The sequence below is a fragment of the Sorex fumeus genome, unplaced genomic scaffold (genome assembly GCF_029834395.1).
Source record: "Sorex fumeus unplaced genomic scaffold, SorFum_2.1 ptg000171l, whole genome shotgun sequence".
Classification (NCBI taxonomy): Eukaryota; Metazoa; Chordata; class Mammalia; order Eulipotyphla; family Soricidae; genus Sorex; species Sorex fumeus.
Window position 1 is genome coordinate 957,855 of NW_026606228.1, and position 13,717 is coordinate 971,571.

General features: G+C 37.2%; 1 protein-coding gene across 1 annotated transcript in view; it reads right to left on the bottom strand.

Moving 5' to 3' along the window:
• The window catches only part of TENM1 (teneurin transmembrane protein 1), a 784,494-nt gene that overhangs the window by 503,389 nt on the left and 267,388 nt on the right, over nt 1-13,717 (bottom strand). Inside the window, exon 4 of the mRNA XM_056107733.1 lies at nt 5,307-5,547. Within this exon, the coding sequence (XP_055963708.1) occupies nt 5,307-5,547 (241 nt within the window). The remainder of the gene's footprint in view (nt 1-5,306; nt 5,548-13,717) is intronic.

Genomic DNA, 13,717 nt, shown 5'->3' on the forward strand with positions numbered 1-13,717 from the left:
ACAGTGGATCTTATGCATCATCACAACCTGGATTACCTCATCTTGCTGGTTCCTAACTTTGTAATGCTGAAACTTAAAATAAAAGACCAGGGGCTGGAGCGATAGCACTTGTAGAAGGGTTTATAGAAGGGCTTAATGACCCCTGGTGGAAATACAACAATCTTCACACACTTTCCTCTAAGACAACTTTTTTTGGATCATTTTCAGCAGTTTATTTGTAACAAACAATACAAAATAAATTGTTTCAGTTCTGCTTTGGGGCAGGGGTTGGGGTTCTAGACGGAAACATCTAAAAACATTTAAAAATGGTCATGAGAAGGTGTAAAGATGGTGAGATTGGTGTTGGAATATTAAATGTGATCAAATATTGTAAACTACTATATAAAATATAATTAAATTTTAAAATAAAATGAGTCTGAAGTTTGTAAAAAAAAACAAACAAACCTGAATAGGCAAAACTTTCTTTTAAGAAACCTTTTCAGAGGAAGACAAGCAAGTAAAGAATATATGGACTTTTTTCAATGTTACTTAATGACCAAGATCAGGGAAGCTTTCTCAACTACAGGTTTTCATTGGGAAAAAGAATGATCACAGACTTTAGAAGGGTAAAATAAATATCAATAACTATAAATTCAAGCCTATGGCAGACAAAGTATTTATATGAAGACACTTAACTGTTCTAAATTATTATTCAAATTATATCTTAGTGTAGTGAGAGGTGGTGTCCATTGGATTGCCTAGTTACAGCTACTAAGATTTGAGAACTGCGGTGTGAATAAAATATATCAGAACACTGATAGCAGCAAAATTTTTCTAGTTTTTGAAGGAAATAGTTGGTCCTCTTAGACTAGACAAAGAGAACTCTTGATTGAGTACCAATTGTAATTTTAAGAGGATGATTTGTAATCCTAGTAATAGCCACGAGATACGTACTTTACGAACAAGTCATCTTAGACAAATCTCATGTGATTTCTATTTTTGACATGCTATTTGATTGTCAGATGAGTATCAATGTAGACACAGTGTATCTGGATATCAGCAAATTATTTGACAAGGTCTCGTGATACGCTGTGAACAAGATGAAGAAATGTAGTTTGTATCTTATAAAGAATACTAATGAAAATGTTTCAACCTGTAGAGAGGTTTCTAGTGGCATGACATAGATCTCTCGCCTTGATATTGACCTGTATAAAGGTTATAAAACTGACTTGCATAAAATGAGAAAATCATATGGATCAAATCCAAACGTGAACATAAGTATGAAAGCAAGTATAAGAGCAATATGATATGATGTAAATAATTTTATGGTAGAAAAGAAGTAAGCCATACACAAGCTTAAAGATGAAATCACTTAATAGATCAAGGCTCTAAACATTTCTCCTGCACCTTAGATACCAGACACAATTTTAAAATACTTTAAATATATATTTATAATATAATGAATTGATTAGTCTCAGAACTTGTTTGAAAATCATTAATATTTTAGTTACTGTTTTCAGTGTGTATCATGGTGACATATGTCTAGTCAAAAGATGATTTTTAAGTAGACAGTAATGTTTAGTTAGAACAAGGGAAGAAAACATTACAAGCTTTTGTAAAAATTTCTGAATAACCCAATCAAGGTGATTATGTATTAAGAATTCTCTCAAAGCTGTATTAGATCTGCTCCCATTTGTTGCTCTAAGGTATTTCTAGTTTGTTGTACTATTTTCTTCTTGTTTTAGGGGGATTCACACCCATGGTGCTCAGGGCTCACTCCTGGAAATGTGCTTAAGGATTACTCCTGGTATGTAATGCTATGTTGTGGTGCAAATTGAACCCTGGTAGGCAATGTGGAAGGTGAGTGCTTTACCTGCTATGCTATTTCTCCAAACTCCCCAGTATTACTATTTTTTTTTTAAAAATCCCTCTACTCTCAACTTCTGATGAGAATGAACTTATACACAGCTTGATAAAAAAATAGATAAACTAGACTAATCAAAATCTGTTTCTTATTAGGATTTAAAAAGAATGCAAATTATTGGGGCAACTGAATTAGGTGAGAAGTGCCAGGAACTACACCCGTGGAATCATGTAGTTCAATTAAAACCAGACGAGAAGGTAGAAGCTACATATTAGACAAAAGGGAAAATGTGGGATGATAGTTTTAGACAAAAAATTAAAAAAAAATCAAGAGAGGAGCAAATTGCAGAGAATTGATGAATCATATTAGGACCAGAGATCCATAGGCTTTTTTTTTCTCAGTGTTAACCATCATTTCTTGAGTTGCCAGGAACTGACACTATGCTTCAAAAGACATATTCAGTTACGTGAGCTGACGTGGATGACCATTGTTCCTTGCAACCAAAGTGCCTAAGAAGAATCCATACCAGCACTCAGCCATGGTCATACAACTTTAAGATAAGTTTGGAAAAACTGGAGTGTGTTCTAAATAGATACCATGATGAAGGGACCTGAAAGCAATTAGTGCAGAAAACTGTACTGTAGTACTGTAGTACTGTCCTCCCATTGTTCATCAGTTTGCTCAAGCAGGCACGAGTAATGTCTCCATTGTGAGACTTGATGCTACTGTTTTTGGCATATTGAATACATCATGGGTAGCTTGCCGGGGTCCCCCAGAGGGATGGAGATTTCAAACCTAAGTTGGCCGCGTGCAAGGCAAACTCCCTACCTGCTGTGCTATCACTCTAGCCCAATGCAGAGAACATGTGAAAACAAAAAACTTGTGAAACATTTAGTTTAAAGGAGACAAGTCAGGAATAGTGAAGGACTGTCAGGTATGAGAAGTCATTTGTTTATTGTGTGAGATCCTAGAATTCTATCTTGAAAAATTGGGCAAAATTAAGAGGTAGAGGAGTCATTTAAATAAGAAAAATCCAGGAGTTGTTTAAAATGACATGGAAACAAGCACATTGCCCTCTATATTATCTTTCAAGCCTGTCCAAGGTATACTTTAGGAATTAGTCAATTTCCTATTTTGGAGACATTTAAGCAGAGGCCAGAGACCACTTGATGGGTATATCAACATTATCTTTGAATTGTATAATTCTTTGCAATGCGTAAAGCACTTTCTTTGTGATAGAAGCTTAATTTTCCTGAAAACTGTTGAAACAGGCATTGTTCATTTTAATAAAGAAGGAAAATGAAACTGGGAGACTGAGTTATACTGGTCCTGAATGTGTGCAAGGACACCTGTAGAGTTACCTTTTATTGACTACATGTGAAACAAACATTTAAAAGGGTATATTTGGAAAATCCTAGCTGATCAGGTTGACACAGTTTTTAGGATTTTTTAAATCATTTGTGCGATGCTAAATATATTTTTAAATGTACTAAAATGATACTCATTCTCACATGAAAACTTATGTTCTCCTCTGCGTCTTATAAAACTGAGACCAATTAATACATTCCTTGCATAGATACAGAAGGTTCGTGGGTGCAGTTTATATAAACATGACTAGATGTACATTTCAAATAAGGATAGTTTTCTCTCTTCATTTGCCTGAGCCCATTCTCCACACTCCTTCCAGATTTCCTGTTATTTGGCTACTTAGAAACAAAAGCTATTTATTTGTTAGGATTCCTAGTTAACCATATTGCCCTACTGCTTCCTAAGCTTTTTATTACTGATCCATAGAAAATAATTAAAGAAAGAGGGATAATGATCCCATGGCTAGAGAAAACTCCCTGAAGGAAACATAAATTTTCTATACTTCTCTCCCATCACTCATGTTTCTTCCCTCCCCCAAAAGGATACACAGACTCTATCATTAGTACAGTTCTAACTGTGTTATCTTTACCAGGTATGCTCTTAGGAGTTATCAGAAATGTCAGGGTATTAAACTAATATATAAAGTGATGGAGGTAACTAACATCCCTGGATTTCCACTATGGTACTATAAGTTTGTTCATGGCATTCTCTGATGCCATAGTTCACATTTAACTTTAAATGCTACAAAGGAAAAATAACTGCTCTTGTAATGTGGGCTTATTAGTCCTCCCCTTTCCATACCATGTCCAAAACATTAATATAGAAGCTTATTAAAATTGATCCCAGATAATGCTTATCAAGTTATATATTATATCCAACATTTACATAGAAATATGTTTGTAAAAGTCATAAGTGATAAATATGAATAAGACAGATAAAACAAGTGGTTCCTTGAATAGTAATGCTAGAACAATTTTATGTTGGATTTGGTAATGTTCTCCATGTAAAAATACAGTTATGATTTTTATTTAAGAAAGTGAGACCAGAAATAATAATATCACAGTTAATCACATCTAGTACTAAAGTTCACTATGATCAAGGGGCCCAGAAATGTGAAGTAGAACTTCTTAACATGGCAAAGATTTGAGGAGTGTATTTGGATGAAATTTGAAAAAATAAAGGCAAAATTATTTGCTCAAAATATTACACTTTATGCAAAAGGAAAAATCCATTTTGAAAATTACACATGGACTTCTAATTCTTTAAGTGAATCCTTTTTAAAAATCACTGGCAGGCTTGGAGTGATAGTACAGCAGGGAGGGCATTTGCCTTGCACAAGGCCAAGCTGGGTTTGACTCCCAGCAGTTCATATGGACTCCAGAGCATGCCAGGAGTAATTCCTGAGCACAGAGTCATGAGTTACCCTACAGCACTGCTAGGTGTGACCCCAAAACAAAAAATATATTAAAATGTTTAAATAAAATAAAAATTTTAAAAAAACTGACAATCACTTACTTTACAATCTCATAGTAAGTAAAATGCAATGCAACCTCCAATTGTTTTATTCCAAGATTTGGTGCCTGTTATCGGACCTACAGTGTCACACATGTAAGACATGCGCTGTACCTGTAGCATAAGTAACATCCCTGGCCCTTTAAGAGTTTCTTAAAACAGAAAACATTTGCCTCTTACTTTGAGACTGCAATAATAGCTTAATTACAGCTTTCCATATGCTCTTTGTGGGTATCTTCCTGTGGGATATTTAAGCATCTGTGGTTTCATCTTTTCACAGACCTGTGCTTTGGTCTGTTTGTAGGCATGTCTGCACCTAGAGATTTGTGTGTGTATGTATGTGTGTATATATATGTATGTATGTCGATATATATGTGTGTGTATATATATATATATATATATATATATATATATATATATATATCTTGTGGAGCACACTTGCCTTTGACCAGTGCATCTCGGTGTTTCTATGAGTGCATTAGTGTGTCTCTGAAGATGTCTATGGTGAAATGAGTTTCTGTATTTACTGGAATCATCTTTTGCCAATACATTTGTTTAGAGGGATCAATTATAGCACACGTACCTGGTCTCCAAAGGTATGTTGCTATTCAAGACCCAGCTATTATGCAGATGAACTGAGTCTTGTGTACTGGTTGGAGGAGGTGGAGCAGCTGGGCTGGGCTGGCTTCGGGTTGTCATTGATCTCCTCTGAAGAGAGTCTGCTGTAGGAGGAGGCTTTCTGGCACAGGTGCAAGCATGCGGAGGTGGTGGCGGCGGTGGAAGTGGTCTGAAGGTAAACTGGTTGTGTGGGCTGCTCTGCATTTCTAAAGAGGAAAGAAGAAAACACAAAAAAGAGACTTACTCTTCCACTTGGCAGCAAGGAAAACACAGCATGGCAGACTTATCAGGATTTCAGAGGCATATAACCTGTAGGGTTGGTGCGGGGAGAGTTTTCAGTTCAGTCTATCCGTAAAAATGTCACTTAACTTACAAAAACATGTGCAGCACGCTTATGAAATGTAAAACATTCACAGTTGCATTTACATGTAAATTTTTCAAGGCTATAGCAGCTAAAAAGTAAATGAGGCCGCCTCACACAATTTGTCATAGTTTCTGCTACTGAACAAATAAATCATCAACAAGACACTAAGTTACAGAACAGAAGTGTGCTGATTCCCATCAGTTGCAAAAGTCTCACTTCAGAAAATACCAGTGAAAAGCACAAAACATTTTGCAAGGAAAATCATTTTACATTTCACACAAATGTATAAGGCCACCTTCTGCCTTACCTCAGGAAAGGATGTTAGTGGGCCCACAAAGGACCAAATCCATATTTCAGAAAACAGCTCGCAAATGTATAACTCAACTGCATGCAACTAATATTTTTGCCAGCTACCATCCTCCTCTCCCTGCCTGCCACAACTATGAGTGCTATTTTTAAAAGATAGGCTAAAATTAGGAGTTTATTTATCAGGTCCCACCTCCTGCAGAACAGAACCTTTCTAGGAGCTCTGCCATATTAGTGGCAGCTTAGATATCAGGGAGACTGTAGTTTTGCTTGTTTGCAGAGGGGACAGTCTGGAGCAGCAGTTATCAGACTTCTTTTGCTGGTGTTTTTGTTTGTTTGTTTGTTTGTTTGTTTTGTTTCGTTTTGTTTTGTTGTTGGTATTTTTCCCCACTGATTTCTGGTAGGCAAACCTGAAGACAGTTGTTAGAATCTTGCCCATGAGAAATACCCTAATTTAACTTGTCTGCAAAAAAAGTCACTGTTGTAGCTGTTAGATACCTCTCTTTCACAGTAGAAACATAATAGATGTCAAATGATTTCTTGTAACACCAGCATGTTCTGGGTAAACTTTGTAGACAGCATGGCTTTGTCCCATCTCCCAAATGGCTGAGAGTTAAAAAGCACAAAAATGCCAGAGGCTTTCTATGCCTAGCAAAGGACTCAGCTGGTTTGTGATGAGATTCAATTTGCAGGGAATGATCAGAGGTGGAAATAATTTCTTTCAATACTTCAACCTCAACTTTAATTTTATTTTTATTTATTTATTTATTTGTGAGATATCATGAGGTACAGTTGTAGACTTACAAATTTTTGTGCTTGGGCTTCAATCACACAATGATCAAATACCCATCCCTCCACCATCAACTTTAATTTTAAAGGCATACTCATAGTTTTTGTATTTTTGAAAATGAATTTTATTACTGTTTTAGGCAATATGTTTTTCACAGTGTTAGAGTTTATGACATTGATGTATAGAATTATCTCACTTCACCAACAATGAAGTGCCCAAAACTGTCCATCAATGTCATTTCCAGTCAATCCCATTATTCCCCCAACCTCCCTAGCATTATATTTTCTGTAATCTGGGTTAAGTGTCTGTTGATATTTGTTATAATCTATTCCCTTATTTTGTTTCTCTATATGACAAAAAGTGAGATCTAATATTTGTTGTTCATCTGGCTAATTAACATGAAATTGGCCAGATGAATTCCTCCAGTTAAATCTATTTGAAAAAATGACCTGATTTATTCTTTACTTATGACTGTATAGTATTCCATTGTGCATACATACTATTAATTTATATATTCACCTGTCACTGGGTGTATGAGCTTTCATATCTTGGCTACTATATCAAGTGCTGAATGAACACACACTTTTGAAATCTTTTGAATTTTCTGAGAAATCTCCTCCTCCTCCTCCTCCTCCTCCTCCTCCTCCTCCTCCTCCTCCTCCTCCTCCTCCTCCTCCTCCTATTTCTCCTTCTCCAACTATCCTCCTCCCTCTCTTCCTCCTCTTCCTTCTCCTCCCCCTCCCTCTCCTCCTCCTCCAACTCTCCCCTTCCCTCTCCTCCTCCTCCCCCTATACCCTCTCCTCCACCTGCTCCATCAGAAGTTATTCCTAGCTCTGCAGTCCGGAAGTTATTCCTAGCTCTGCAGTCAGGGATCAATTGCTCCTGGCGGTGCTCAGGGCATGCTGAAGATAAAATTGAGGTCAGCTGCTTGAAAGGCAAGCATCCTACCTATGGTACTACCTCTCTAGCCCCTCCACATTATTTCTAATAGATGCTAAAGCTGACAACATTGGCAGGAATAGTGAAGTAGGCTTCCATTTCCATCACATCCTTGCTGACACCAGGTATTATTCTGTATTTTTAAAAAATTATATGTCATTCTCATTGGTGTGGAATGAATATCTTATTTTCATTTTTATTTATATTCCCCTGTATTAAGTGTTATGAATACTTTTTCATATGAAGAGGTCCATGGAACACTCTGTTTATCTCCTCTCACCATTTTTTGATGGTGTTACTAGTTTGTTGTTAAGCTTTGCGAGTGCTTTTTTTTTTATTAGTAAAACACCATGAAGTACAGTTGTAGATTTACAAATCTTTGTGCTTGGATCTCGGTCATACCACGATCAAATACCATCCCTCCACCAGTGCCCATTTTCCACCACCAGGATAATATCCCTCCCCCCCCCATCCCCCCATCCCCCCCTGCCACTGTGGCAGGGCATTCCCTTTTGTTCTCTCTCTCCTTTTGGGTGTTGTGATCAGCAAAAGAGGCATTGAGTGGTGAACATGTTCAGTCCAGTCTACTTTCAACCTGCATCTCCCCTCCTGGGAGGATCCTCCAAACACCCTCCATTTGGTGTTCCCTTTTCTATCTGAATTGTCCTTTCCCCTAGAATACCCGGTTGGCCTCTAAGCTATGGAGTAATTCTCCTGGTGCTGATCTCAGCTATTCTTGGGTATTAATCTCATATTTTGTTATTTTATATCCCCCAGATGAATGCAATCTTTCTATGTCTATCCCTCTCTTTCTGATTCATTTCGCTTAGCATGATACTTTCCATATTGTACCACTTGTATGTAAAGTTCATGACTTCATCTTTTCTAAGAGCTACATAGTACTCCATTGTGTAGATGTACCAAAGTTTCTTTAACCAGTCATCTGTTCTTGGGCACTCAGGTCTCTTCCAGTTTCTGGCTACTGTAAAGAGTGCTGCAATGAACAAACAAGTGCAGATGTCACTTCGGCTACACATTTTTGCCTCTCTGGGATATATTCCCAGGAGTGGTATCGCTGGGTCAAATGGGAGCTCAATTTCTAATTTTTTGAGGAACGTCCATACTGTTTTCCAAAAGGAAGCTTTTCGAGTGCTTTATGCTTTTTGGATACTAACCGTTTACCTAATACACTGAGAGAAAATATTATCTCCCATTTGATGGTCTGTCATTTTAGCCCAATTTCTTTTGTCATGCAAAAAAATTTAATTTAATGTTGATTTTTGATTTTGCTCTATTTTCCAATGGAATGAATTCATTAAACACCCCTGATGTACATATCCTGTGAAGCTTTGTCTATATATTGCTTGCTGTATTTGAGGGATTCTGGTCTAATTTTGAGGTATTTATTTCATTTTCGAATTGCTCGAGCGGGCCCAGTAACGTCTCCATTGGAGACTTTGTTGTTACTGTGTTTGGCATATCGAATACGTCAGGGGGAGCTTGCCAGGCTCTGCCATGCGGACGAGATACTCTCGGTAGCTTGCCGGGCTCTCCGAGAGGGGCGGAGGAATCGAACTCCTGGTGGTGCTCGGGGGACCATATGGGATGCTGGGAATCGAACCTGGGTCGGCTGCGTGTAAGGCAAACGTCCTACCTGCTGTGCTATTTCTCCAGCCCCAAAACAAAAATTCTTGATTGCATTTTCTTCTATATCTGACTCTCCTTTTAAATAAACTTGCTATATAGAAACTGAATTGTACAAAAGTTAGATAGAGGATGGAGTAGTAATTATTCTTTTCACACAGATTCCTTTAGTCAGTTACGCTTGCATATATATAAAAAGGACTAAAATGCTTCATGAATTTTCTAAACCACCTCCATTATTCATGGCCCAACCTGAATCCCATAGCCACTAAAAATATCATCACAAGTCTTAACATCTCATTAACTTTATAAAAATCTCTGGGTTCATTCTTGTAACCATAATCAGAATTACACTTTTTAATCATTGATACTCAAAAGCATTGAATTCTGGAGGCCAAGGAACCTTTAATCTCTTCTTATTTTATAGACAAGAAAACAGGTATCCAGAAAATTTCATATCCATGAACAATGGTACTTTAGTGGCATAGTGAAACCCACTGCTTTAGACCAAATATTACATGCATCTTGTGTGGGTTTTTGTAATAGAAATTCCCTTTATTTTATTAATATTAGAACAGAAACTTCCACATTTTCTAGATCCTTTACTTATAATAAACCATTTTTCACTTTATGTATCTATTTATATATGCTACCCCTTAGATTATCCTGAAATGTAGAAACACAGGGAACATATGTACATATACATAATTTTGTTTAACAATAGAAAGAAAATTTGGGGGTTAGAACATGGCTGGAGTTTGACTTCAGACTCTGATATTCACAAGCTTTAATATTTAATTTAATAAAATTGATTTTTCTAACAAATTATACAAAATGTCAATAACCATTTGTTTATTATTTATTGAAGATTATAAATCTTTAAGACTGGAAATAATCAATGATATTGCCTAACTCAGTTATACCTTCCTTACCTGTTTTAGAGATAATTAACCCAAGTCTCAGAAATCTGTAGTTCTCTGTTTAAAGTCATTTAACTTGTATGAACTTATCTATTTTAATTATTTTATGTCTGTTATTCTTTCCATATATTATTATACAAAAATTACACTCTCCTATTAGTATAATATTTACTGTTCTTCCTATAAGTTTGTCTCCTGAATTTTTAATATTACAATTTTCTATTGAAATGCCATGGCTTTTCCATGTCTCCCCAAATAGACCATGATATAGTCTTAGGGTTAGGATTATTAAATTCACAATATTTTATTTTATTATGGTGTGAAAGCTCTAAATATTTAGTGTAAACCAAATAAGTTCTATCTTAAAAGTTTTAGAACTCTTGAAAACTGTGATCTTAAATGAAATGACATATACAACAAAACTGTTTTTACCCTAGGCAATGATAGGAAGGAGTTAGATTCCTGTGACATGTTTCTGGTTACCAAAACTTAACCACATTTCTAAATAAAGATTATAAATATTTCTCTCTTTTAGTTTTTTTTTGTTTCAGGCACACTCTCTGGTGCTCCAGGCTTATTTCCAAGCTCTGAACTCAGAGACCACTCTTGGCAGGGCTCAGGGGACTGTATGAGGAACTTGGGATCAAATGTGAATCAAACACATGTGAGATGAGAGCCTTATCCACTACACCATTATTCCAACCCCTGAAAAATTCTTGTATTAAACAGCAATTTGTATTTCTTTTCAAACCTATGTAGTCCAGTTCAGCGGCATACATAACTGGAGTTCATTAAACAGCTCAGAAAACAAGGTGAGAATGAACCCTTCATAAGATATCCTTTTGATAAAGGACACAGAAACACACAGACACGCACATATACACACATAAACTCTCAATCTCTCATTTTCACTTTCTATTTCTCTGACTGAGACAATCATACACAACAAAAGATCCTAATATACACATGCCTTTTACATGCAAAGATATTTGTGTCCCTGAAAAAACTCGAGGAAAATATTCAAATTCTTCACAAACTTTGAGCCCCAAACATTGTTTGAATTTTTTGACTAATTCTTATAAAGGAAATGGCATGTAATGGAAGGATATTATTCAAGTGTAACCTGTTGGTGATTTTGAAAGTCTTGTCTTTTTCCACTCTAGTGATAAAGAGTACATTGTACGATGCATTCTTATGATACTAAACGAAAGACCAATCCACACTGAGTCAGGAAGATCAGAAGAGTGACCTACTATTTTTTGTTTTCCTTCCACTCTAGTGTTCAATAAATCCTACAAGATAGTCTATATTTCTTCATAAACTAGGGCCTAATGTAAGTGTTCTTAACATACTTAGGTAGGCTAAACTCCATTATTATGTTCAGTAATTTAGGTGTATCGAATGTAGTTTGGATTTAATAGACTTTCAACTTACAATGGTTTTATTAGGACATAACCTCATTGTAAGCCAAGAAAGACCTGTCATAGGCAAGTTAATTTTATAATTTTCTTCTATGTCACATGGCGGGCTTGAGCAATAGCAAAGCGGGTAGGGCGTTTATCTTACACACAGCCAACATGGCCGACCCGAGTTTGATTCCTCCATCCCTCTTGGAGAGCCCGGAAAGCTACAGAGAGTATCATGCCCGCACAGCAAAGCCTGGCAAGTTACCCATGACATATTTGATATGCCAAACACAGTAACAAGTCTCACGATGTTACTGGGCCCGCTCGAGCAAATTGATGAACAATGGGAGGACAGTGAGAGTCATATGGCTTTGACCAGAGAGTTAGGAACAGAGTGAGAACTCAAACAATCTCTATAGGTGAGGCTGTGGTAAAAGTAAAGTAAAGTAAAGGCCCTCCCGTTGATCGTCGATTTGCTCGAGCAGGCCCAGTAACGTCTCCATTGGAGACTTTGTTGTTACTGTGTTTGGCATATCGAATACTCTCGGTAACTTGCCGGGCTCTCTGAGAGGGGCAGAGGAATCGAACTCGGGTCGGCCATGTTGGCTGCTTGCAAGGCAAACGCCCTACCCGCTGTGCTATCGCTCCAGCTGGTGGTGGGGTCATTGTCTGGTTTAACTCCTGTGAAAAACAGTATAGAGGATACACAGTAAATGCAGAATTGAACTCCCATATGACCCAGCAATTCTACTTCTGGGTATCTATCCCAAAGACAGAAAAATATTCATTCAAAAGAATATATGCGCACTGTTATTCATTGCAGTACTCAGTACAATAGCTAAGATTTGCATTCAATCAGATGTCCAACAACAGATAAGTCAATCATGAATATTTGTGATATATATATATATATATATATATATATAATGGAATACTACCCAGCTGTAAAGAATGATGAAATCATGGAATTCACGGCAACATGACCTCAAAGACATGATGTTAAGCAAAGCCAGAAGAAGGAAAAATACACAATAATGTCACTTTTATGTGATATTTAGAAAAACTGTATGAGGTAATATAATGTTTTAAAATGAGGGATATGCAGATCAACCTTGGCCACAGAGAACAGGGAGAAGGAAAAAGTGGAGGGGTTAGTGAGAAGAGACAGATGAGATGCAATGAGGATACAGAGGTGGTATTAAGATATAATGTAGCACTGTACCACTGTCCTCCCATCATTCATTGATTTGCTGAAGTAGGCACCAGTAATGTCTCCATTGTGAGACTTGTTGTTACTGTTTTTGGCATATCAAGTACCTCACGGGTAGCTTGCCAGGCTTTGCCGTGCAGGCAGAATACTCTCCGTAGCTTGTTGGGCTCTCCAAGAGGGGCGGAAGAATTGAACCTGGGTTAGCCAGGTGCAAGGCAAACGCCCTACCCACTATGCTATCACTCCAACCAATTAAGGTATAATAGAGGCAAATATTTAAACCAAAGTCAACAACACTGAAATCAAGAGAACCAAACTTTAGTAACTGAACACAAAAACTGTCACTGTCCTCCCGTTGTTCATCAATTTGCTCAAGCGGGCATCGCCAGTAATGTCTCCATTTTTTTTGAGACTTCTTGTTAATGTGTTTGGCATATTGAATATGTCATGGGTAGCTTGCCAGGCTTTGCTGTGCGGGCAAGATACTCTCTCTAGCTTGCCGGGCTCTCCAAGAGGGACAGAGGAATCGAACCCGGCTTGACCAGGCAGTCTGCACGCAAGGCAAACACCATACGGCTGTGCTATTGCTCACAGGAAGGTGAATATAAAGTTGGGAGGCTTGGCTGTAGGGTTCAGAGGGAACCTTATAATATTGTCAGAGGAAAGTTGACACTGGTGGTGAGATTGATGCTTCAATATGTGTAAAACTAAACTATGGATAAATTTGCAAATCATGGTGGTTCACTATAATTTTTACAATGCAAAAAAGTGTTTCACTCATTCAGAGGTACCAGAAA